Source organism: Panthera tigris, chromosome A1 (genome assembly GCF_018350195.1).
Source record: "Panthera tigris isolate Pti1 chromosome A1, P.tigris_Pti1_mat1.1, whole genome shotgun sequence".
In the NCBI taxonomy this organism is placed as follows: domain Eukaryota; kingdom Metazoa; phylum Chordata; class Mammalia; order Carnivora; family Felidae; genus Panthera; species Panthera tigris.
The window spans coordinates 139065129-139091657 of NC_056660.1; the positions used below are offsets into that span (position 1 = coordinate 139065129).

General features: G+C 35.3%; 1 protein-coding gene and 1 non-coding gene across 5 annotated transcripts in view; both read right to left on the reverse strand.

Annotated features, from left to right (window-relative positions):
* The window catches only part of CERT1 (ceramide transporter 1), a 102534-nt gene that overhangs the window by 48091 nt on the left and 27914 nt on the right, over positions 1-26529 (reverse strand). For all 4 annotated transcript variants that reach the window (XM_042988546.1, XM_042988553.1, XM_015536539.2 and 1 more), the window contains one exon: positions 15838-15954. In XM_042988546.1, the coding sequence (XP_042844480.1) occupies positions 15838-15954 (117 nt within the window). The remainder of the gene's footprint in view (positions 1-15837; positions 15955-26529) is intronic.
* On the reverse strand, positions 23156-23346 carry LOC122232417. The gene has a single exon (XR_006209762.1). It is a non-coding gene; the product is annotated as a U2 spliceosomal RNA (small nuclear RNA).

Consider the following 26529-nt stretch of genomic DNA (forward strand, 5'->3'; position numbering starts at 1 on the left):
CTAAGACGTGATAGAACAGAGACTCCACTGTAGCAATATTGATAGTGTTGCACATTTTAAGTAATGGATAGTAAATGAATGTGGAGGCTGCGAGTTTAGTGTAACTGTACTTCTACCTCTAATAAAGTTTCACTTAAATAAATTCCATTACGAATTATGTAAAATCATCCCAATGAAAAAGAAATACACTAAGCAATTGTGTGGTTATTCAATTTAAACAATGGAGATTCATATGTCACTCTATTTCAGTTAATAACTGCGCTAAGATAAATTTAAATATAAATAAATGTTTAACAAATATACATACAAATACACACACACACTCACACACAAATGAATCCTCACTGTTTAAAATCTAGTCATTCTGGAAATGTTTGTAATTATACAATGATATTGACATTGCATAAAACATTCTTAATGGTATACACCACAACATTTAGAGTAATTTATGACAGCCACAAAATGGATCAAATCATCTTTGGGAATCACAGAATAAAAATTAGAGAACACTCTCATTACTTTAAAAGAATAGATTCAAGGGATGCTTGGGTGGCTCAGTTGGTTGAGCATCCACCTCTTCATTTTGACTCAGGTCAGGATTCAAGGGTCATGGGATCAAGCCTTAGGTCAGGCTCTGAGCTGTCAGCTGGGAGCCTGCTTGGGATTCTGTCTCTCTCCCTCGGCCCCTCTTACCCGACTCGTGTTCTCTCTTTCTTAGATACATGAAAAGTGAAAAGAAAAAAAAAAGGGATAGCTTCGAACTGTATAATTAAGCCTGCCTTTCTTATTCATGTGATGTGGCTCTGATTTAGTTTTAGAGTTCTCTAAAAACATCTAATCTATCACCAAAGATATCAATATTTTAAAAGCATTTGGTCATAAGTGCTAAAAATATTTCTAAAAGAAAAGTTATAGGGGCGCCTGGGTGGTTCAGTTGGTTGAGCATCCGATTTCAGCTCAGGTCATGATTTCGTGGTACATGAGTTGGAGCCCTGCATCGGGCTCTGTGCTGACAGCTCAGAGCCTGGAGCCTATTTCAGATTCTGTGTCCCCCTCTTTCTCCACCCCACCCATGCTTGTGCTCTAACTCTTTTTGTCTTTCAAAAATGAATAAACATTAAAAAAATTAAAAAAAAGTTATAAAACTATTCTGAAAAGGGACAACGTTCCTGGCATCTCCTTTGTCTTCCCAAGATATTCAGTTTAAAGGCAGCAATACTCATCCTGAATTTATAAGGTATGTTATTTGAAGGTGACGTGGGGTGAGGGAAGAAGGATGGAAACAGGGGGAAAAATTACTTTATTGTCACAACTGATATTCTGTTAAATGTTCTTAAAAACTGTAACATGCTTTTAAAATCTCATTGGTATGATTGGGAAACTTCAGAGGCATGCTGGCTTTTTCTTAATGTCACTTACTTTTCCACAAGAAATATAAAGTTGAGCTTAATTAAAACCTCTAATCACCAATATATAATATTTTGAAAACACTAAATTCTATCTAAAATTAATAATGCAGAATTCATATATAGTTACCATAGGAATATTTTCCTTTCAATATATCTGCTTAAATACTACAATGAGATCACACCTTTATTATAATATTCCTTTTTATTAACACCACACACACACACAAAAGTCCCAAAACAAAAACAAAACACACTCTTTTGGCCACTAGATGGGATCAGTAGCATTTTCCAAGTAGCAGTACACTTGGAAAACTGAGGTTACTACTGGTCAAAGTACGATAGTAACGTTTAGACTAATTCCTTTATGTGTACCTTTACCTTCTGTATTTTCACTTTTTGAAAAAACTTAAAAGCATAATAAATCAAATCATATAGTTCAAAGTTATGAATTTAATAAAACATCAGAAATGCCTAGAAACTGATTTGAAAAGAAAACTCCCTCAAAGATACAAATTTTATGGTTTGGCTTAATCATGTGGGAGATAAACTTATATATTCTCATTTTGTACAATCTGTTCATCATCCCATCTAGATTCCAAAGGCCGTGGTTAAAAATCATAGCAAAAAGGTTGCCTTATTTTAATAGCACCTGCCTTTTGAAAAGCTCATTCTTTTTCCTAGTAACACTCTCCAACAAGAAACACAGCAAAGAAATTTAGACAAATTAAGTAACTTCCTCATGGTGTAAAAAACCATCTAGTTATTAGTGTCAAAGTTCCCCCTAACTCCAACAACACTGTCTCTTTCCATTTTAATTACGGAGAGAATATACAAGATTAATATAAAAACAATGGAGCATTTTCTAGAAATTAAAATTCTGAAACCCATAGTAAAACCAAGTAAGCTTGTTATGCTATAAACATCCACACATCTACCTTCAATACTATTTTAAAGCAAACCACGAGAAGCAAGACACTATTTAACCAAAAGGACTGTGATTTAAAATATCATTCAAGTTGCAGTGGAAACAGTTTTATTCTTGTCTAAGTCAACATAAACATATTATTTGAGTTAAGAAAATTTGGCAGAACAATTTCATGTCCATAAATATTAAAATCTCATCCATTTAGACTTTCAAACACTGATGGACCCCCCTGAAACAGCAGTGGCCTCCAGAGTAACAAGAACACAGGATAAGAGAAGACAAGGCTCTAGCATCACTGTAACCACTAGACAACTACACAATCAGTTACTACCTTCTCGGGCTTAATTTTCTAATGTTTAAAATGATATGAGTAGTCTAGGATCATAATTCTCTGTGCCAAACCTAAATACCAAAACTTAGGCTAAAAATGTACATATGCAATGGAGGCCAAATGTAAGGCCAACTGTAATTCCTTTTTGTTGAACCAGATGGAAAGATGTAACACAATTCATCAATTTAATGTACTAGATAAAGAGAGGTTCAACCCACCCTGATTTCCAGGAATTGTAGCACTTCATGAATCAAAGAAATTTTAAAATATATTAAGAAAATGATACCACAGAGGATTTTTAACATATTCTGGCTGCCTAAATCCTAGCAGCCCTCCACTAAATATTATTTGCTTACTCTCAAGATATTTTTCTCAAATAATACTGGAATAGAACATGTGCTCAGATTAGTCCTATAGACCTTTTTCTTTTCAGATCCTAGTCATTCTTGTATCATAATTTAAAAACCAATATCAAGGGCGCCTGGGTGGCTCAGTCAGTTAAGCGTCTGAATCTTGGTTTCAGCTCAGGTCATGATTTCACGGGTAGTGAGTGGTTAGTGAGTTCAAGCCCTCCATCAGGCTCTGCACTGGCAGTGTGGAACCTGCTTGGGATTCTCTCTCTCTCTCTCTCTCTCTCTCTCTCTCTCTCTCTCCTTCCCTCCCTTCCTCCCTCCCTCCCCTGCTCATGTTCTCTCTCCCTCAAAAATAAATAAATGAACTCAAAAAAATAAAAATCAGTATCAAGTAAATGATTTGAAGGTCATTTATGGAACTTGGTTATTTATTTTGCATTTTCTTCTGCTGGAACGGGAGATGAGCTTTCGTTTACAGAAATATCTAAACATGCAAAGGATTGTACTGAAATCAGACTGGAGGAGTTAACCAGGGCCTTATCACATACCCTAGTTAAGTGTTAAAAAGAATGTTAGAGGAACAGAAGAAAATAAGACACTGCCTATTACAATCCCCCAAAATGCCCAAATACAATATTGGTACTATAGAAAGAGAGGGTAACAACACTCTCTTATTGACTTTAGAACTTCCTTTCTTGCACTTAGAATTTCAGGCTTTAGATTCCATAACACATCCTTATAGCTAAAGGGGAAATTAGTAAGGTACAAAGTACTTCCTCTGTAGCAAAAGCTGTTGACACAATCAGTGATGCAAAAGATGATTCTAAATAATTGTGACACTCTGAAATTCAGACTTATCTTAACAATTTTTTTTTCTCCCTCATTTAAGGGAATCTGGAGGTCCAACTGTCTTTTTTTCTCAGTGACATTAAAATGGAGGTGAGAAATAACTAGATAGCTATCAAATGAAGCTGTATAAATGAAGTCTGTTAAATAATTTTTCCACTCTAGTTTTAGAAAACAAGTACCAAGGGATAGAGAGATTTTTTTTGTTTTTCTTTCAGAGGAGGGCTGATGAGAGTTGAGTAACTTTCTAAAAAATGGATGTTTTAGATATTAATTCCAGAGAGCCACCTTGGATAAATTGTAACAACAACAGTAAAAGCTAATATTTAAGATACTTACTTTGTACCAGGCATGATGCTAACACTTTAAGTGCATTATCTCATTTAATTCTTTCCACAGCCTATGTGAAATAGGTATTATTAGTATACTCATTTTGCAGGTGATTTTATTTATTGTCTTCAGAGTCACACAAATGGGAGCCAGGATTTAATTCCAGGTTCAAGAGCCCATGATGTTACTTATTATATGCTATATTGCCTCAATATCCAGAGACTTTGCTTCTACTTCTTTCAAATGTATCCCTTTTTCTATTTTCCTATTGCTATTCCCTAGTTCTGGTCAATGAGTGACTCATTTGGATAAATTCTCCAGCTTTCTAACTACTTTCAAGTCTTGTTCCTCTTAAAATCCTTTCTAGTATAACCAGAGTAGTCCTTTAAAAATAGATATCTGATTCTTTACTTCCTGTTTTAAATCCTATTTGGATTCCTATTTCCATAAGATCAAGTCCATACATTGCCTATAAGGCAATGTTAGAGGGAGAAATAGAATTACTCTAAACTACTATCAGTATCCATAAGCATTTACTAGCCATTATTTAAAATGTGTTATATCACAATTGCTGTAACGGAGCCTTTTGTTCTAGCATATCTTTGTCGTAAGGAGATATCACCCGTTTTGAAATAGTGGAACCTGAATTAATAGACAAGGAAATAAGTGTGCTTCACAATGAAAAAATCTTTAATAATACTTTATAGTATTTATATTATATCATAAGTGCTTGATAAATGTTAACTAATATATTTCTTCTTCACCCCCCTCACACAGGAAGGATATTCCTTTATATATCTACTCCAAAAACACTTAACAGGGGAGAATAAATATAATAAATAAAAAAAGAAGCTAGCAGCAGATGTAACAAACTTATCAATACTACTCTTTAACTTTCTTATTTTATAGTTTGCCTTAGAAAAAAGGGTCATTGCATATCTTCTTTCAGAAGGAAGTTCCACAGGCACAGGATATAGAAGTCATAATTCTATTTTTTTTCCTCTAAGTGCAAAGAGATGACAGTGGCAAAACAACTTTTTGAAGGTCCCTTAAATGTCCCAGTAAGAGAAAAAGGCAGATTTTCAATGTTTAGTAAGTATTTACAGGTTTACTGAAATGTAAGAGTACAGTTAGCCAAGGAAACTGAACCATAAATTCTCTGCAAAGATCCTGAAAGAAATACATTACATAAAACAATGGTAAGCAAATGAATGTTCTTTATTATTCTGAAACTTTGGCCTCAAACCTAAATTTTCTAAAGAAGGTATGCATTCCTTTCTTAGGGGTTAGGGGAGAAATCTAGATCTATATCAAACACGAAAAAATACACATAACTTATTCCTGGGTGGAGGAAAAGCAACAAAACAGTATATTATCATTTAAGTACAAATATAAGTCTGTACATGCAAAGGAAGTATCTGAAGAATGAATAGTGGTCATTTCTAAATGGCCTAAATATTCATTTTCTTTTTTGTAGTTTTCAGTATTGTCCATATTGTTTGAAGTATTTATAGTAATCAAGTATCACTTCTACAAAAATAAACACAAAAAATAAAGTCACAGAACACATTTTTAATCTATCTCATTTAAAAAGGGTCAAAAAACTAATAATACTGGTAAAGTTGCAGTGAAATGAATACCCACAAATTCTACACATGGAATGTACATTAGTGCAATCCTTTCTGAAAGCACTTTTGACAACAGATATCAAAAGTGCTCATATCCTTAAACCTAGCAATTCTACCTCTCAGAAACTATTATAAAAACACAACTAACCTGCAGAAAAATGCTTTATGTAGGAAGGCAGTAAATACTAAATGCAAAAACCAAAAAAATCTAGAGGCCTAATAGTATGAAATATATACTAAAATTACAGTACATTAAAACACTAACAAAGCTATATTGTAAGAAGAAAATTGTACTAGATGGAAAGGAAAACAGGATAGAAACTTTATCTCCATAAGGCTTTGGTGAGGGCATGGGATGTAAACATAGAAGGTAGTTTTGTATTTTTTTCCTTATAATGATTAAGTATTACTTTTAAAAACCAGAGTGGGACAATAAAATCTAATCAACAACTATTCTCAGGAATGATTTTTAAAGACTTGAATTAAATGATGACAGTACATAATTACTCCTTTATCCCTCTACAGACCAAAGGGATGCTTCTGAAAAGAAAAAGGGACTAGAAAATGAACAGTGATAAAAGCATTCCTACCAATGATCATACCTGGTCTGTCAAGGACATGGACGTTCTGTGACTAAACACTGACAAAAATGTTTTCAGCTAGGATATTCATTTACTTTGCTACCTATTCTTATTGTTTCTAACCCAAAGCTATACTTCATCCTTCAATTCCGAACCAACCCAGAATATTTACCAGACAATAAAGACGACAACATAAGCAAATCTTTTTTAGGCTTTTAGCTAAAAGGATTTATTTAATGAAAAGAGCAGTTTTGGGTTCTTTGATTTTTTAAGAAATATTTTCTCCCAGATAATGTCCAATATATTCAGCAAATAAAATCAGAGAAGTTTTCACTGATGTCAATATGCGTGAGCCATGCCACCCACTATTACTTTTCTACATCAAACACAGAAAGAACAGAATCCAATCTGTCTTGGTAACTGTCAGAAATCTTCCCTCCTGATTAAATAAAAATTCAAATATAATGCTGAAACACTGTAAAAAATAACTTTTGTAGCATAAAGTCTCATTTTAATATTTTCTACAGTAATGATATAGAAGTTACTGAACTCTATATTAACTGAGTCCTTTAATCTTTCTTATCTAAAGAAACATTTTCAAAGCAAATTACAGACTAATAAAGGATAGAAGAAAAAGCTGAAAAGTTAATAGTATTTATGTAAATTGTTAGTAGTAAGTATGCGGCAAGCATTATAAAAACTTGCAAATTTGGTAAACGCCATACAAAATTACAGATTACAGTTTCAGAATATTATGTGTGTATAACTGCCAATCAATCCCACCCTACCCAAAGCACATGTAAATATGCAATTAATTATAAATGGACCAAGAGTGGCCAGTTCCTAGAAACATAGAGTGAAGAGGCAATCAGATTTATTTAAGATATTTACTTTGAGGAATGTCAAGAGATTCGGGCAGTTAGGAGTAGGAGCTGAAGACAAAGAGAAGCCAAACAGGAAAAGGTCATGACAAACCAACAAAAAGAAACTAAGAGTAGGACGGGAGAACAAAAGTTATGAATAAACAGGAACTATGAAAGAGGGAGAAGAACAGACTGAAACTAAGCTACATTAACTATAGGTGGGGAACAGGTGATGGGACAGTAACAGTTTTGTGAATAAGAGCACTCAGAGTTAAGTATACAGATCCAATTTTCTTTGTAGGCAGGGCATTCTAATTTTTCTTGGTTCATGGCAATATTCTCATTTCTCAAGGTTAACATGAGTTGACCTTATTTCCTGTAACTTAAAAAGCTTAATTACAATGAATGGACCTATGGTCAATACCTATGGGATCTTTTCAAATTTTCAATATTTATCTGATCTGGACAACTATGTTCAGCTTTAGCAGATGCTACAAAAGTCTCCCAAAGTGTCTGCACCAATTTACACCTGTTACTCTACATCCTCACCAACACTTAGTATTAAGTCCTTTTTTCTTTTTATTTATTTATTATTATTATTGTTGTTGTTTAAGGTCACCCTGCCTGACGGATGTGCATTTCCCTGATAACTAATGGCGTAGAGGACCTTTTCACATGTTTATTATCCATTTGAATATCCTGTTTTATGAAATGCCAGTTCCAGTCTTTTGGATATTATTTTTTAAGTTTACTTATTTTGAGAGAGAAAGAGAGAGAGAGAGACAGAGAGAGAGAGAGAGAGAGAGAGAGAGAGAGAGAGAGAGAGAGAGAGAACACAAGCAGGGAAGGGGCAGAGAGAGAAAAGCTCAAGCAGGTTCTGCACAGAAACCAATGCAGGGTTGAATCTATGAATTGTTGAGATCAGGACCGGAGCTGAAATCAAGAGTCAGATGCTTCACTGACTGAGCCACCCAGGCGCCCCAACTATTTTTGTTAAATTGAACTGTAAACTTTTCTTACTGATTTGCAGGGCTCTCCCTGTCTTTTTGACATAAATGTTGTCAAGCTAGATCTCAACTAGCTACACAGTTAATGTGATTAGCTGCCTAAATATCTTCTTTTTTCCCTGATGTAAAATCCTCTGATTCCTCTTTTACCATCTAGGTAAAATATAAACACCTTCCACAATTAAAAGAGCATGGCTGAAAATTCTAAGCTAATGACATTCCCTCTTTTCTGTATGATATACTTTACTGAATATTTAGAAATCAATAGTTAGAATTCCGTCATATGGAAATGCAAACTGCCGATGTCAGCTCAGGTGAATTCAGCTTTCAAAAATTCTAGATAACAAAACCTTACAAAGTTATTTTGAAAGCCCTTGGCAATTAAGTTATTTTTTATTCCAGAACACTAAGAATATTTAAGAGGGTTGGTATTTTGTTTTCCTTGATTTCACCTCAAACCTCAAAAGTGCTGGCTGGTAGTATCTACATTTAGGTGTTAAAAAAATTATTAACCATGTATGGATTATCACTGCAAGCAATTTAGCAATTAACTCACTGGTAGGAACTGACCAAAGTCTTGATCTTAATCCAGAGACATAAGGAACTGTTTTTAAAAAATTTTTTATGTTTATTCATTTTGACAGAGAACAGAGCTCATGAGTGGGGGAAGGGCAGAGAGAGGGAGAGAGAATCCCCAAGCAGACTTTGTGCACAGCCAGCACAGAGACCGATGTGGGGCTTGAACTCACAAACTGTGAGATCATGACCTGAGCCAAAGTCAAGAGCCGACGCTTAACTGACTGAGCCATCCAGGCGCCCCGACATAAGGAACTTCCTCTGCTAGTTCTTTGTAGTTCAGTTGTGTTCCCAACCACTTGGGTTTTTCTACAGCTTATACGAGAAAATGACAGACCTTTGACTACTTCAGCAGCTGCTAAATTTGCACTTCTCTCAAAAATTAAAACTTCTGAATGTTAAGAGAAAAGTAAAATTTGATTCCATCTTATTCTCTCCATCACTATGGTATGATGCAAATAGGTAAATGGAGAACTAGTAATCCACCAATCTCATGAAATTACTTATATACAGAATACACCAGGGGTGTGTGACTGGCTCAATCAGAAAAGTGTCCAACTCTTGACCTTGGGGTCATGAGTTCAAGCCCCATGTTGGGTGTAGAGATTACTTAAATAAATAAAAACAAAACAAAACAAAAAATAGTCGTTAAAAAGTTACATTTGCACTCTTAAGCCTTTGCCAAGTAGATCTGATTCAAAATGCAAAGCTAGGTTTATATGATAATCATTTATAAAGCAGACAAGTATAGAATCTCCAGTATCTGTTAAGAACTTTTTCCACTATTATAGTTCATTAAATATGGCAGAGATAGTATGACTTTACATGACCTTGGTATTTCAGAAGTACTAAGAACAGGTGTATTCTGTCATCTAGCTATTTTTAAATAGTTTCCTAATAAGCGTATGTCAAACTTAAGACAAAAGAAAGTAAAATTTCAAATAAGCAGGAAACTGCTCCTAAAGATAGAGAAAAAGCACCAAAATCAAGCTGACCCTGAGACCGTACATGAAAAATTATTTAATTATGCCAAATAGCAACACAGTTTCTAAGAGATCTTCAAAGGGAGTCTTGGGTATCATATAGGTGGCTCAACCATGAGCATATTTTGGTAAGAAACTTTTTTCATACTCCATCTCATTTCAAGTAAAATGTGTAAGTTCTTTTCAAAAATTGTCTTCCATCTAATTTCCTCGGAAATCCCTAAACTTCGCAGACTAAGAATAAGCCTTTCTTCTGAAAGTATTCAACAGAACTTCAGATGTGAATTAGTGGGCCTTCACAAAAGCATAGGAATAAATCAGCAAACATTAAATTATGGAACTGCCTACATGCAGATTCCCACTACAGAAAATGAACATCTGTATAATCATTACCATTTGGATTCTTCCTGCTTAACTATGTATCTTCCTATGACTCCTCATGTTTTGGATAATTTCCAAAATGTGGGAAAAGTCTGTGTGGCCCTGATCACCAACATTTCTCAGATCTACTAAGGTTTTCCCTTATGGAAATAAAGGAATGTCATGACTACCACAAACAAACTCTATCTGAGCCAAAAAGCATAACTTTTTCAATATGATTCTTAAATCTGCTAGTGCCAGGGGAGCCTTCCTACTAGTTTTTTTGAGGTGTGGGGTGGTACGGTGGGGCAGTATACTCATTTCATACTAAGAAACTGTTTAGTTAAAATCATATTTATTGCAATTGTAGAAGATCCTAGGAATAATCCTATGACTCTTTTAGATAATACCATCAACAGACAGCTTATCACATTTCTTTGAGAAGCTAATTATGCAGAAAATGTTCAGAGGCCCTTTGATAATAGACCATCCGTATTAGAAAAATGTTTAATCCAAATAAAAATAACACCTTATCTTTACCTTCATACAGCTTTTAGTCTTCAAATAATTTTCATGAACACCATCTCATTTGACCTCAAGACAATATGAGAGATGGCCAAGAGATTAAAAAATTACAAAAAAACTTTGTCTTTAAAAGTCATTTTATTTAGTAGTGTCTCAAATCTTAGGAAGAAATGCAGAATATGAATGGACTCCACACAATATTGCACACTATTGCATAATACTCCACACTATTGCAAAATAAAATTACTGGTCTGGTATACATATGCCCCTTGGTATACTTTAAACCAAAACAGATTCTTCGAATATAAGAATGAACTCAGGAATATATTTCTTCCACAGGGGCTACTGTCTAATGTCACACCGAATTATGCAACTAACTTCCAATATAATGAGAGCATTTAAATCACAGAATCATCTTTCTTAAACTTTTCTTCTAGTAAGCAAGTTATTCTGAAATGAATACCAAGGAGAACAAAACAGTAGCAGAGAATATAGAATGTAATGGATTTCTATTTTAAGATCAATCATGAAGAATGAAAGAAAAACAACTTCAAAAATTCCAAATTTCCCCCACAAAATTTGTTTTACAATACTGTAAATTGTTTCAACTGGAAAATTTATGTGCTCAATGCTTTGTTGATTCCTACAAAGTTGTGTATCTGAGTCTTTAGGGGAGCTTATGGTCTAAAATACACACAAGAGATATGAAGAACATATAAAAACTATGGGAATACTGTGATTCAAGAAGCCCAATGATTTAAGTCAACAAAATATATTCTACATAAATACATACTTATAGGATGGCAGATGTGCTTGTTGGCTAAAAAACTGGTGCTCAGGTCAGATAGACCTGGACCTGAATGCTGTGGCTCCTTCACTGATTAGCAATTTGACCTTGGACAAGTTACTTAATTTGTTTCAATTTCTTAATCTATAAAAGTAGGATAAGAATCTTACAAGACTATGAGAGTAAAATGAGATAAAGTGTATAATGTTTATCACCATATCTGACACACATTAATCCTCAAAACTGTTAGCTATCACCACCACATTGCTGAAGAAGTCCTGTAAGAATTTTTGGTGTATGTGAGCGTGTGTATGTGTGTGTGTGTGTGTGTGTGTGTGTGTGTGCACGTGTGTGAAATGGATTGATACACAGTTATTATAAAGAGTAAAAGAGCTACCTGGGAAGGAAGGAACAGAAACCTTTAATATCTTCCAGATATTAAAAACTACTAAAGCCTGTCAGGAAAGCCCTAACAGAGGCCCAATAGCAAGAAAAGGCAATGAAGGGCCATCTGATGACACCAGAAGAGAAAAAGGCCCACTCTTCCAAGTGTTCTGTGTCCTCACAAGGGCAGGTGGTGAAATGAGGAATTAACTGTAAATTGAACTGAATGAGCTGGAATGATGGGAATTTATCAATTCTGAAGTACTCTTGGTTTATCATGACTAGGCTACTTTGCTTGCTTGATCATTTTGTTTTGTTTTTGTGCGGGTGGGGAGGGTGATGTGAGGGGGAGAGGATATATACAGCATACTGTCATCTTTCCTCCACTAAGTAACTTGTCAAGGCCACACAGTTATTATGTAGTATAAGCAGTAGTGCCAAGATTCAATCCCATATCTGTCAGACCCCAGAATCCACTGCTCAAACAGTAACCAAATAATACAATGCTCTTTTTGAGAGCCCATGGGCAGAAAGATGAATTCGTATTTGTCTTGCATATATATGGCAGTAGAACTCAAATGATAAACGGATCTAATCTGCAGGAGGTGAGCTTATGGGAATGATTTCCAAATACTCAGTCTACCAATGGAACGGAGTGAAAGCAGAATCAACATAAAATTGAATCCTAAGCATCCAAGAACTGAAAGGTAGTAGAGTCTCATGCAAGTTACTTAAATTTAATCTAAACCTCCATCTTCTCTACTGTAACACAACACTTCCCTCACCTATCAGACGAGCAGAGAGAATATAAAGCACATGAGTACATAATGCAATCATTAATACTCGGGTGATCCTCAATAAGTAGTAGCTCCTATCATCATCAACATGCTTTAACAATTTGATATTAATTTTGAGTATCAATATAACAATGCATGCTAAAATAGTAAAATTACTAAATTTAGGTTCTGATATGTAATATTCTTTAGTAATAGTGAAGAATGAATTAGGAAATATATCCTCACTGCCTCCCTGTTTCTGGTCTACAGAAAAAAACAACAAGAAACCAAAAAAACTTTGCTGTTATGTTTGGAGATACCATTTGAATTTTTTCCCTCCTAACTATTACAATTTATTTTTGGAATTCATATTCAATTTAAATTTTCATTGATATGTTGCTTAGTTGGCATATATCACATATTTTATATTAAAAAATTATATATATATATATATTTATTTATTAGAGAAAGAGCATGAGCATGGGAGGGGCAAAGGGAGAGGGAGAGAAAGGATCTTAAGCAGGCACCACACCCAGTGTGGAGCCAGACAGGGTCTTGATCTCACGACCCTGACTGAGGTCAGGACCTGAGCTGAAATCAAGGGTAGGATGATGCTTAATCGACTGAGCCATCAGGCTCCCCTACACTTAAATAATTATTAATAAAAATTATAATTAACAATGATTTCTCCTTGTCTATGAATAAACTATTTTTAGAAATCAGGAAGAAAAAGTCTGCATAATGTATCTGAAATCTTGCTGCTGAATCTTTTTTCTAAAAACTTAAAGTTCACCAAAAATCTGTTATCTCAGCTTCACACTGCACTAATAAAACTCAGATTAAACCTATCCATTGTTCAATGATGCAAAGATATCAATGATAGAAGAAATATATGCTTTAGGCATCACTTGTGGAGAAAATACAAAATGGGAACTTGCAAAGAATTCAGGTTCAGCTTTACTAAGAAAAACAAGCAAAATAAGATATGCTTAAAACAGAAAACAAAAATCCCTATAATCAACTAATCAGTTAATCAACTGATTAAGCTTTTGAAAGTCATCTCAGTTAAAAATATAGAAATTAGTTCTACTAAATGATATCTTTAATTGTTAGTAAAAGGTTTGGCCCTGATTAAATACACAAACTACGCTACTCTCTTTATGTGCATACACATTTAGCAACTCTCACTGAATGTAGAATACTTCAGTCAAACACAACAGGTATAATTTAGTAAATTTAGTTGTCACTCTATAAAGCCCTTTCTTTTTTACTGTCATAAATGAGAAAATATATCAGCCACTCTGGTAAGTAATCTTACATATATTATCTCATGTATTACTTATACACACCAAGAAGAGGTAAATTATCATGCCAAAAGTCACATATGTCATACACAGCACAGGATGTAGTGTTTGAATCGAGGTCAGCCTGGATTCAAAGCATTCAGATTCTGGGATTTTAGCTCACCTCTTTTTTATATAATAGAAAACTATTAGCCATTTTTTCAATTTTTAGACTCTTTTCTGAATAATATAATAACCAACATCCACACGATTTTAAGATTTTATTTTATTTTTTTACATTTATTTATTTTTGAGAGACAGAGAGAGACAGAGAGAGACAGAGTAGGAGGCAGGGAGGGGCAGAGAGAGAGAAAGAGACATAGAATCCGAAGCAGGTTCCAGGCTCTGAGCTGTCAGCACAGAGCCTGACACAGGGCTCGAATTCACAAATGGTGAGATCATGACCTCAGCAGAAGTCGGATGCCCAACTGACTGAGCCACCCAGGTGCCCCTAAGATTTTATTTTGAAATGATCTCTACACGTAATTTGGGGCTTACACTCACAACTTCGAGATCAAGAGTAGCAGATTCTTTGGACTAACCCAGCCAGGCACCCCAACACACAAAATTTTAAACCAGTTTTCAACTAAAGCTAAAACAGAGAGGAAAGAAATGGGCATTACAGCCAATTTTCTTCATGCCAGGAAAAATTTATAATCAATAATCAAGAAATAAAAGTTAATGCATGATTCATACCAAAAAGAATGCCTGTCGTACCTCAAATCAGACAGGTTCTTCTTGTTTATGTGTGTGTGCATGTTGTATGTGTGCATGTTTTGCATCTGTTAAGTGACCAAAACAGGTGTTTCAACTACAACTCTGTGAAACCCAAATAAACAAGTACAGACAAGTATGCAAAGCACACAGTTTTCTTAAGTCACACTCAGGAATAGCATCATGAATTTATACCTTTCCCTATTCCTTGTTTTATCATAATATACTGAATTCACTAATGCTACAGATTTATTAATATCTACTTAGTCTACTTACCAATTATTATTCACAGCTTTAAATTACAATGTGGCTTATACATTTACATAAGATAGACTTTCTAAAGGTTTATTATTAGATGGCTTCTTATTTACAAAAATTAAGTGATGTACAAATATTTACACTATGAATTTACCCAAATAGCTATAGAGGACTGCAAAAATTAACATGTAAGTTTCTAAATATTAGGGTTTTATACCCAATATTATTTCAAAAGTCCTTTTATCCAGATCATAAAAGAGGCATTAACTATGAAGCAAATCCTAAGTATAAAAATCAAGAATATGTTTTATTTTTAAAAAGGCATATTTTTTTAAATTAATAATTAAACACATTTGTTGGGGTGCCTCTCAACTTGCTAGATGGGGTGCTACCCGACTCATGTATTGTTTAACAAAGTCAATTAGATCTTCAAAAAATAAATAAAAATATTTGTTGTAGCAAATTGCTTCAGAACAACTCAAGTGTTAGAAATAAAATTAGTTCAAAAATTTATAGGGACGCCTGTAAGCGTCTGACTTCGGCTCAGGTCATGATCTCATGGTTTGTGAGTTCGAGTCCGGCATCAGGCTCTGTGCTGGCAGCTCAGAGCCTGGAGCCTGCTTCAGATTCTGTGTCTTCGTCTCTCTCTGACCCTCTCCTGCTCACACACACTCTCTCTCTCTCTCAAAAATAAACATTAAAAAATTAAAAAAAATTTACACCTGTACTGCTTTAATCTTTACCACTCAAATATTGTTCAACTTTTCAATAACACGTTACATTTAAAAACTTTTTAAAAGAGTTACTACCAGTCTCTTGCTTAATCCTTCATGGATGGATAAACATTGGAGACCCTACCTTGTGCTGTTCGATGGCATCTATCCATTGTTGTCTGTGATCTGGATCCTGAGCACGAAGATACCAAACACTATCATTTACACTAATATCAAATCGACATTCATCAAAATCATGAGGCTGTGGAGAAAACAGTAGAAAATGAAAAGCTAATTATATTCTTAGAAGTGTTACACCCTATAGCAAAAACGAACATATACATTCTGGCTGTTGCAAGACGCCTGTTATTCTTTTGTTTCTACTCAAATAACTTTTTTTGAAGACGTCTCACATAAAGAGCACAACAAGAGCATAGTTACCAAAAACTAAGTTTCATTCATTATTCTTATAAATGAGTTGATACGTAAATATATTTAAAAAAAGAACGGAGCTAATATTTTCATCAACTGCTTTCAATTAGCTTAACTAGTGGGAATGCCACCAAAAGCACACACACAAAATAGGCCAAGTTTTAGGGATGATATTTACTACTTTTTCCCCTGCCTCTATCATTCAAAAGTAAATGCTCATCATGAATAGTTGTATTTCATTCAATGTGATAAAATATTTTCACATTCTGTGACAAAATAATGTTAACATTTGCCCTCAAGTATTTCAAATTAACTTCTAGCTTTTTAAATATCTTTGATAGTAACAGCCAGGAGAGTTTTGAATGAAAAGAAAAATAAAATAAATATTACATCAGACCTCTATTAGATAGAGGAGATTGTCTATATCAAAATGTAAACATCTCATAAAAATATCAATTATTTGGTTCAGTCTTTCACATTCTTTAAAATGAATATTTTATATCCTTGACTTTTGTCCAGTAAATGAATTCAAATATGACAGGACCCTATCACATATACCACCTCTTCTTTTACCAGAGTATTGAGAGTCAATCAATTTCTTCTCCTGTGAACAATTTTATCTATAGAGGGGAAAAAGTTCTCCCTGCCTAATGTAATAATTAACTTATTTGATAAACAGAATCTACATATTGTATTTCTAAGGTTTGTTTATTCTTTCCTCCCTTTAACAGTATCAATCTTTTATCACCTTATGTGTTTGTTTAGGAAAAACATTTGGACTCTACAATGTCTTTTAGATTATGAAACAGTTTCTCTTTTAAGATTAATACAACAAATCATGGTTCTGACTAGCTAAAGGATATAAATTAAGTATTTTCTGAATCACTATATGCTAGACATCATAGTTCAGACTGTGGTGGGAGGTAGAATATACTAGAAAGAAGAAAAAGAAAAAACAAGACAATGCATACCCTGCTTCAGTAATTAAGAATACAGAAACACATAAAAAAAAAAAAACCAATACTTAACAATCATAAATACAATGATTACTAGAAATTTAATGAAATGCCAAACATTCAAGTCTTAAGAATGGAATTCAGTTCCTAAAAAAAGTTTCTTGGAGGAAGGGAAGAATACACACTATCTGAAGAACCAAGTAAATAATTTAACTGATTAGGTCTACTGTTCTAAATAGGCCAGAAGTTTTTAAACTTTCACTTCACAATCATTCTATTTCCAGCTACCATTCCTCAAAATGTTTTACAGTTTGTATTGGGCTTAACATCCTTAAAGCTTTAGAAAATAAGATCCTATTAGCTCAAAATTCACTAGTTTCTCCATCAAATGCTTTTCCTCCCTCTTTGACATCTTCAAAACTTCCTTACAATCTTCCAATGAGTACAATGCCACAATTAAAATATTCCTGAAAAGAGAAACTCACTGCTAGCCTTCCTTTGGATATGAGTGACTTAGTAAAATCTGAAGTCAGTGTTTAAGATTTGCCAAATTCCTAAATCTGCCAAAGTATACCAATTATGATCTCGTCTCCCTCTTTCAAAGTTTAGAAATGCAGAAAAATGTCAAGCTTTTAATAGAGTTACAGAGAAATGGAATAAAATGATAATCTAGAAGGTGGAATTAAAGAATTTGAAAACTTACTATGAGATGCAGTATCTTGATACCTATACACAGAGGTGGTAGTTGACAGAAAATGTACAGTTAGTCAGTTCTACCATCAGCAATCTGACAGGCAGGTGGCAGAAAAGAGGGACGCACCAATTGTCAGATAATATATAGTCTGTGAACACAGAATTCCCAAAATGCGAAAAAGTGAGGGAAGCTAGATCTATAGGGTAAAGAAAATTACGAACTTCTTAAGAGAATGTGTTTAAGAGAATAAATTGAAGTCTAGAGGTGCCTGGGGGCTCCATCAAATTTTCAGCTCAGGTCATGATCTCGTGGTTTGCAAGTTCGAGCCCTGTATCAGGCTCTGTACTGACAGCGCAGAGCCTGGAGCCTGTTTCAGATTCTGTGTCTCCTTCTCTGCTCTTCCCCCGCAGACACACTCTCTCTCTCTCTCTCAAAAATAAATAAACATTAAAAAAAATTTTTTTTAAATGTGGCAATACCCCCCCAAAAGAGAATAAATTGAAGTCTAAGCAATCGAGCTTATATATTGTGTCAACACACATACAACCCTCCCAACATATAATCAATAATTGTTTCATTCAAACACAATTGCAATTAACACAAGTGAGTTTATCTCACTCTTCCCAAAACCAAGCTGTGCCCCCACTGAGAATGCACGCAATAGAAGAAAGCCAACATCAAAAAGGAAAACATCAAGGAAAATGTAGGTGGACCTCATACTTTACCATGTCAACATTCATTGTTAAGGACAGAAAATATACCAAAAAGTAAAATGGCACTTATACCTGTCTTGGTTTGTCTTAGTTCTTTGGGATTCTATAACACAAAAACCATAAAGTGGGTAGCTTAAATAGAAATTTCTCACAGTTCTGGAGGCTACAAGTCCAGATCAGTGCCAGCATGGTGGGGTGTTTGTCAGGGCCCTCTTTCTGGTTTGCAGATGGTTGCCTTCCAGCTGTGTCCTCATGTGGAGAAGAAGGAGAGCTCTCTGGTCTCTTCATCTCCTCATAAGGATACCAATGTCATCATGTAGACTTCGGTGTCACGACCTCATCTAAACCCAATTATCTCCCAAAGGCCCCGCCCCACCTCTGATTACTATCACAATGAGAATTAAGGCTTCAACACATGAGGTTGGGGAGGACACAAACATTCAGCCCAAAGCATCCATTATCTGCCAAAATAACCTTATAGGAACAAGAGGCATAAATCCACAAAGAAAAAAAAAAAAAAGTTTTCAACAAAATTTAAAAGTAGAATGTGGTAACTGACAGCAGGCTTGAAAAAAAACTGAAAATTAAACATCTACAAGAAAAAAGAAGGCAAAAGAATCAAGCCAGTTTGTATGCAATTATGGAAAAGCAAGGGAACTGGAAGCATCAGGTAGCCATAAAGGTAAAGGCAAGGGTGGAGCTGAAAACAAAACTGACCAAGAGTCATTAAAAGGTACAACTAGATTCCTGGAATCCCAAGCATTGGTGACTACTCACCTACCACTGTACAGTGTTAGAAGCCCCACCCTTAGCCCTCAGAGAGATGGTATCAGACAGGTGTAAGAAGTAGGGACAGTCTTACACAGCAGTGGGTGTGGGGTGTAGGGAAAGGGGAAAAAAAAAGCAAATCAGAAAGTATTTATACTAAAGATCTTTCCCCTACTTGACTCCCAGAAACCTAGCACTCACACTCTCTCCTTCCATCCTCTTCTGTCTATAGGAAGATTCTTCCATGAGAAAATTTAGTCCAAGAAAAAAGGCATATAGTAATGATATTTAAGGGTTTCACACCCAGGCACTTAATTGGTATGAAAGTTCTAAACCATGAAGATAAATAAAAATTTATCTTTCAAACCTGGGAGATATGCATCAGTAAAATGAGGGAGTAACAAAGAGAAGCAAGAAGTATTTGAGATCCATGAAAAGAAGAAGCAAAGGGACTTCCCAAGAAGACAATAAGGAAAATTCCAGAAGCAGCATTATAGAAAAGACCCAAAAGTCTAGAACAGTACCACAGGATACTTTAGAAGAGATTTCTCTGGTGCTGGCACAAGTAGAATGAAAGACTCTCTGAAAGGTTAAACTCAGTGGACAGAGTGTGAGAAGACATAGAAACAAACTCAAAGTCAACTAAAATTTTAGTGAACTTCATATTGCTTATTTATTTACTTGTTGATGGACAATTGCTTTCACTTCTTGGTTATTTTGAATAAATTTGTTGTGAAAATTCATATCTTTGTAGGGACATACATTTTCACTTCTCCTGACCTAGAGTGGAATGCCTGGCTTATAAAGTGACTATATATTTAAGGAACTGCCAAAAATTAGTTGTATCATTTTACATTCTCACCAGCAGCCTATCAAAGTCCAGTTACTCCTCATCCTTGCTTGGGTTTACTTCTGGCCTCTGTTCTGTTCCATTGACCTATATGTCTACTCTTGGGGCACCTGGCTGGCTCAGTCAGTACAGCATGCAACTCTTGATCTGGGGGTTGTAAGTTTGAGCCCCGCGCTGGGTGTAGAGATTACTTAAAAATAAAATCCTTAAAAAAAAAAAAAAGAAGTCTATTCTTACTCCCAACACCAAATTATTGCTGCCCAATAATCAGTCTTGAAATCATGTAGTGTATGTCTTCAAACTCTACTCCCCTTTTAAAACCTATTTGGGCTAATCTAGGTAGTTTGCATTTCACATTGTATTTCCAAGAACGTTTAGTACCAGGTTGCAGGAATTCCATAGATTTTTCTATAGATTAATATGGAAAGGTGTGACCTCTTAACAATACTGAGCCTTCTAATCCATGGGCATTTCTCCAGTTATTCATGTCTTCTTTAATTTCTCTCAATAATCTCACGTAGCCTGTATTATACATGTCCAATCCATAATGCAGGACTGATTCCTAAGTCTTGTTATGTTACTGTACATGGAATTGTTTTTAAAATTTCACTGCTTATGGTATATAATAGATCTCATAATTGTATATTAACCGTATATTCTATGATTTTGCAAAATTCACTTAGTACTTCCAACACCTATAACACCTATTTTACACCTAAAAATATCTACAAAACCTTGATGCTACTGCAAAGTTTTTCTTCTGGCTTTCTGATCTTTATGCCCTTTTAGATCTTTTTTCTTGCCATACTGAAATGACTAGGATGACCAAATACAATGTTAAAACTGAAGTGATAAGGGCACATACATTCTTGCCCTGACCCTAATCTTAGGAGAAAAGCATAAAATATTTCACCATTGAGCATGATGTTAAACTATGTGTTTTTGTAGATGCGCTTCATTAGGCTGATATTCCTTTCTACTTCTAGTTCCCTAAGAATTTTTTTTTCAATTTAAATGAATATTGGGATTTTGTCAAAACCTTTTTGATCTATTGAAATTTGTTACGAATTTTTGTCTTTAGTTTGTTAAAATGGTGAATTACATCAGGGAAATACAAATCAGGAAACAATGAGATACCACCTCAAACCTGTCAGAATGACTAAAATTAACAACTCAAGAAACAATAGATGTTGGCGAGGATAGGGAGAAAGGAGAACACTTTTGCACTGCTGGTGGGAATGAAAACTGATGCAGCTACTCTGGAAAAAAGTATGGAAGTTCCTCAAATAATTAAAAATAGGAGCACCTGGGAGGCTCAGTTGGTTAAGCGTCCAACTGGATTTGGGCTCAGGACATGCTCTCATGGTTTGTGAGATCAAGCCCTGCACTGGGTTCCACAATGATGGCATAGAGCCTGCTTGGGATTCTCTCTCCCCTCTCTCTATCCCTTTCCTGCTCATGTTTTCTCTCTCTCTGAAAAAACAAAACAAAAAAAATTTTTAAATAGAGCTACCCTATGACCCAGCATTTGCACTATCAGGTATTATCCGAAGGGGCACATGCACCCCAATGTTTATAGCAGTGCTATCAACAAAAGCCAAATTATGGAAAGAGCCCAAATGTCCATTGACTGATGAATGGATAAAGATGTAGTATAAAACCTTAGTTTGTGAGCATAATTTGTTCAGGAAACATGCTTGTAATCCAAAGCACTTGCATATCAAAGTGAATTTCCCCACAAGAAATAATGGAAACTCAGATGATTCGTTCTACAACCCCAAAATACCCATAAAAAATGATGACAATATTGTAATATGATACAAAATATAGAGAAAAATAGACAAATTAACCTGCACTTACCTTTGAAAACCTTCATGGCTGGTGTGAGGGAGACAAGAGAGAGGAGGACAACTTTCACTATCGCTAACAGAATCACTGCTATTTGTTGGCTCAATGGAATCTTTTTCTTCCTGGGGGCCATTGTATATGCTTGCACAGATGTTGACTACACTACAGTATTAATATACTCTCGTCAAATACCGTATTTAGAGTAATTGGCAATAAAGCAGCAGAGGAAAGGGTCTATATCTGCAGGCAGCCTGACTAAAATGAAGTAAAGCATTTCTAAGCTTAGTCTTGTATGGAAAAGCAAAGGACTGTCCACAGGTGCTTTGAAGTGACAAAAACTACACTAGTGACATTTGTGGGCGTCTTCCAACGTACTGGAAAATCACTGATTTCTGTCAAACACCGTGGCCTGAGACGGAGTATCCAAGCATGGGAGACCATCACCCACAATTCAACAGCGAGAGAGAGAGAGAGACAGAGAGAGAGAGAGGGAGAGAGAGAGGGAGAGAGAGAGGGAGAGAGAGAGAAAGAAGAACCACTGGCTCATTTGTGATCATGTGATGTCAGTCACGTACTACTTGTATTGCAAGACATTGTTCATTTATCAAGTTAAAATTTATTAAAAATGTTTGCCTCTCTTGTGGAACACTTGCAGAACAAGTTACTCACAATCCAAGGTTTTACTATACAACGGAATAAAAAAATGAAATCTTGCCATTTGCAACAACATGGGTGGAACTAGAATTTATTATGCTAAGCAAAACAAGACAGTCAGTGAAAGATAAATATTGTATGATTTCACTCATATGTAGAATTTAAGAAACAAAACAGATGAACACAGGGAAGGGAAGGAAAAGTAATATAAAAAGAGGCAAGCAAACCACAAGAGACTCTTAAATACAGAGAACAAACAGGGTTGCTGGAGGGGTATTAGGTGAGGGTGGGCTAAATGGGTGATGGGCATTAAGGAGGGCACTTGTTGGGATGAGCAGTGGGTGTTATATGTAAGTGATGAATCACTAGATTCTACTGAAACCATTATTACAGTATATGTTAACCAACTTGGCTTTAAATAAAATTAAAAAACTGGTGAATTATAATGATTGATTTGCTACATTAAATTAACCTCTAATTCCTAAGATAAAGTACATTTGTTTGTTCATTATATATAATCCACTTTTTTGTTTTTGTCCTGAGGGTGCAGGCAGTGCAACATGCCTGGAGGAACTGCAATACAAGGTCGATGTGTGGAGTGGATGGAAGAACCTCCTATTCCATCTCCCTGCTCCAAAAATCCATCTACTATATTGTCCGTGGATAGAGGATGTATCAAATATTAAACTGATAAGAATAGATACTACACATAATCTTAGCCAAAAGGCTGAGAAGTTATACATAATTCTTCTACTATTGATTTGCTAGTATTTTATAAAAGAATATGGTATCTATGTCTACCACAGAGCTCTAATATTCTTGTGATGTCTTCATCAGGTTTAGGTTTCACACCTACGCTGTGTAGGAAAGTGTAGGAAAGAGTTTGTATAAGATTGGAACTATTTCTTTGGATGTATTAAACAACATACCAGGGAAATCATGTGGACAGGTTTTCTTGGTAGGGAGATATTAAGTTCAGGTTTTTAGATCTGGCTTATTCAGATTTTCTGTATCTTAAAAGCATTAAAAGGGAAAAATAATCCTATAATTACCAACACATATTCACTTTTTCTGATGTTCTTCATTAGTTCCTAAAGACCTGTTTACCTCTGGTGTATTTCTCTCCAGCTTGAAAAAGTTCCCTTAGCATCTCTTGTAGCACAGGTCGTCTGCCCACAAGTTCTCTTAGTTTTCCTTTATCTAAAAATATCTTTATTTCACTTCCTTTTTGAAGAGTATCTTCACTGAATCCATTATAAGATGTTTTCTAGCCTCCATGATCTCTAAGGAGAAGTATACAGTAGTTTGAATGTCCCCATTTATGTGTCATTTTTCTATAGCTAAGTTCAGGATTTTTTATCTTTAGTTTTCAACAGTTTGACTATGATGTATCCAGTTTCAATTTGTCCTATTGTCGGTTGAGCTTCTCAAATATATAAATTTACATTCTTCACCAAATCTGGAAAGTTTTACTATAATTTCTTCAAATAATTTTTCACTTTCTTTTCTCTCTGAAGACTCCTAAAACCCATTTAATTCTGCTCATTTAAAATAAAACAAAACAAAACAAAATAAAAATTGGGTTAAGAATGACTACTTGGGGGTGCCTAAGTGGCTCAGTGAATTAAGCATTTGACTTTGGCTCAGGTCATGATCTCATGGCTTGTGAATTTAAGCCCCACATCAGGCTCTGTACTGATAGCTCGGAGCCTGGAGCCTGCTTTGGACTCGGTGTCTTCCCCTCTCTTTGTCCTTCCCCTGCCTCTCGAAAATGAATAAACATTAAAAAAAATGACTTCTTTTGATGTATATTCAAAATCCTAATTATTTTCTGTCATCTCTACTATAAATTCCAGACAGTGAATGGTTTTTATTTCAGATATCATTCTTCATTGTTCTAAAATTCCCATCGGTTCTATGTTTTCTTTTTCTCTGCTGAAATGGTCTACCTTTTCATTCATTACAAGCCTATTTTCTTTTACCTCACACAAACATACAACCTGCTTTAAAATCCCTATCAGATAATTCATCTTGCTCATCTTGAATTTGGCCTTGGTTCATGTCTTTTCCCTTGAGAATGTGCTGTAATTTCCTGGCTTTTTGTATCTTGAGTAATTTTGAGTTGACCCTGAAAACTGTGAATGTTAGGTTGTGAACTCTGGATTCTGTTTTACTCTGAAAAATTCTGTTTTTGTTTCAGCACACAATTAACATGCTCAGACCCAAATTGCTAATTCTGTCATGTGTTCAATGGGCAGCAGCTAGGGTCTCAGTTTAGAGTACTTTCAGTCTGGCCTGTGCACACACAAATGAAAGGTCAGGTACAAATTTGAACCGAGTTTTACATTTGGGGTTCCCTTTCTCTGGCTTTTTCTGGATTATCTCCTCACTAACTACATTCCTTCTCTTGGTACCTATAGTTAAAAAAATGGCAAATGTTCTTGAAAGCAGCTTTAGCTCCCCCACATCTCTCCCATGGTGGCAGTGACTCAGATCACATTTTAAGACTACTTTCTATCTGTCTCCCACATACATTGTTTAGGAGTCAACTAGAGACTTGGGTAGACTTTTTACACAACTTTGAGTTGCCCTTCTCTGGTTTCTCCTCTGTGGATTCCCTACTCATTTTCCATCAGCCCTGGTTGTACCACAACCTTTGTCAGGTTCTGTTGGTCAGGAAGGTGCCTGGCTGGTTTTTCTGTTTAGTTTTAGCCACCTAGTACCACCACAATCGAGATTTCACCCTTATTCTACTCATTGCCAAATATCCTGTCCAATGCTCACTGAGGCTAAAGACAAAATTATCTAAGCTGAGCATCTAATTTTTTTTACAAACAAATGCAAAATATTAAAATATCTTTGTTCAGCCAGAAAATAAATAAAGCCTACCAGATTCAAATAAAATACATCAAACATTGCTCTAAATTACAAGTAAGAGAAACTGATGCTTGCTCACTGAAGAAGTTTCTTTTGAAAGTATCAGGCAGCTCATATTGCTAAGAAATATAAATAAACGAGGTCAGAAAATGGAAAGGAGCCAGGGGAGACTAGGTAAGAGAGAGAACTCTGAGACTGCACCCCACGGTGTCAACTGTACAGACAGGCCGCTTCCTCTTCTGGACCCTGGAAGCCACTAGTGGCACTGCTGCTCCTAGAAACTGGATGCTGCAGTTGCCAATATTATCATAAGAAAAACTTTCTGTCATTGCTTCTCTTTAAGATCCTGCTTCACAATCAAGGTAGGGCTGGGGGAGACAAGGGGCAGTAGAGGTGGGGGAGGGTATGTATCAGCAGCCTGATTACCTAGGCCTAATTCACATGTAATATGTATAATATGTAATAACATAATATACATAATATATAACATATAAAACATATAATGTATATAATTCATTAATAATGTATAATGCATAATATACATAACAATAACATATTATATGTAATAATATATAACATAATATGTATAATCATGTAACAAGGGGAGTTGATGGGCTGGAGGGATGCTAGGGTGAGAGGGGAAAATGAGACTCTGGCTTTTGCAGATTCATTGAGAAGACCTATTCAGACTCATAGCAGGGAATTCTTTAAAAGCTCATTTGATAATGAGCTTGCCACTTCTTATTAACCATATCGGCTCTCTTAAATCCACCCTTCTATATTATTTTATGCTACTGGGACTGGGATACGGCAAAATACATTTCCCCTCTATTAGTCTTCTTTGTTGGTTCAGTATGGGCACCATTCTAGCCAGAGACTGGAAGCCAGGAGGAAGGCAGAAAAAGCCTGTGTTTTTTGTTACATACCGTTTCCATCAACATTTGTCTAGCAAAGGTCCTTAGTCCTGGAAATGGTAGTCAGTTCCAGGCTCCAGCCTCTTTTAGAACTCCCTGAACTAGCTGGCCACCTCAGATGTACCAGCATC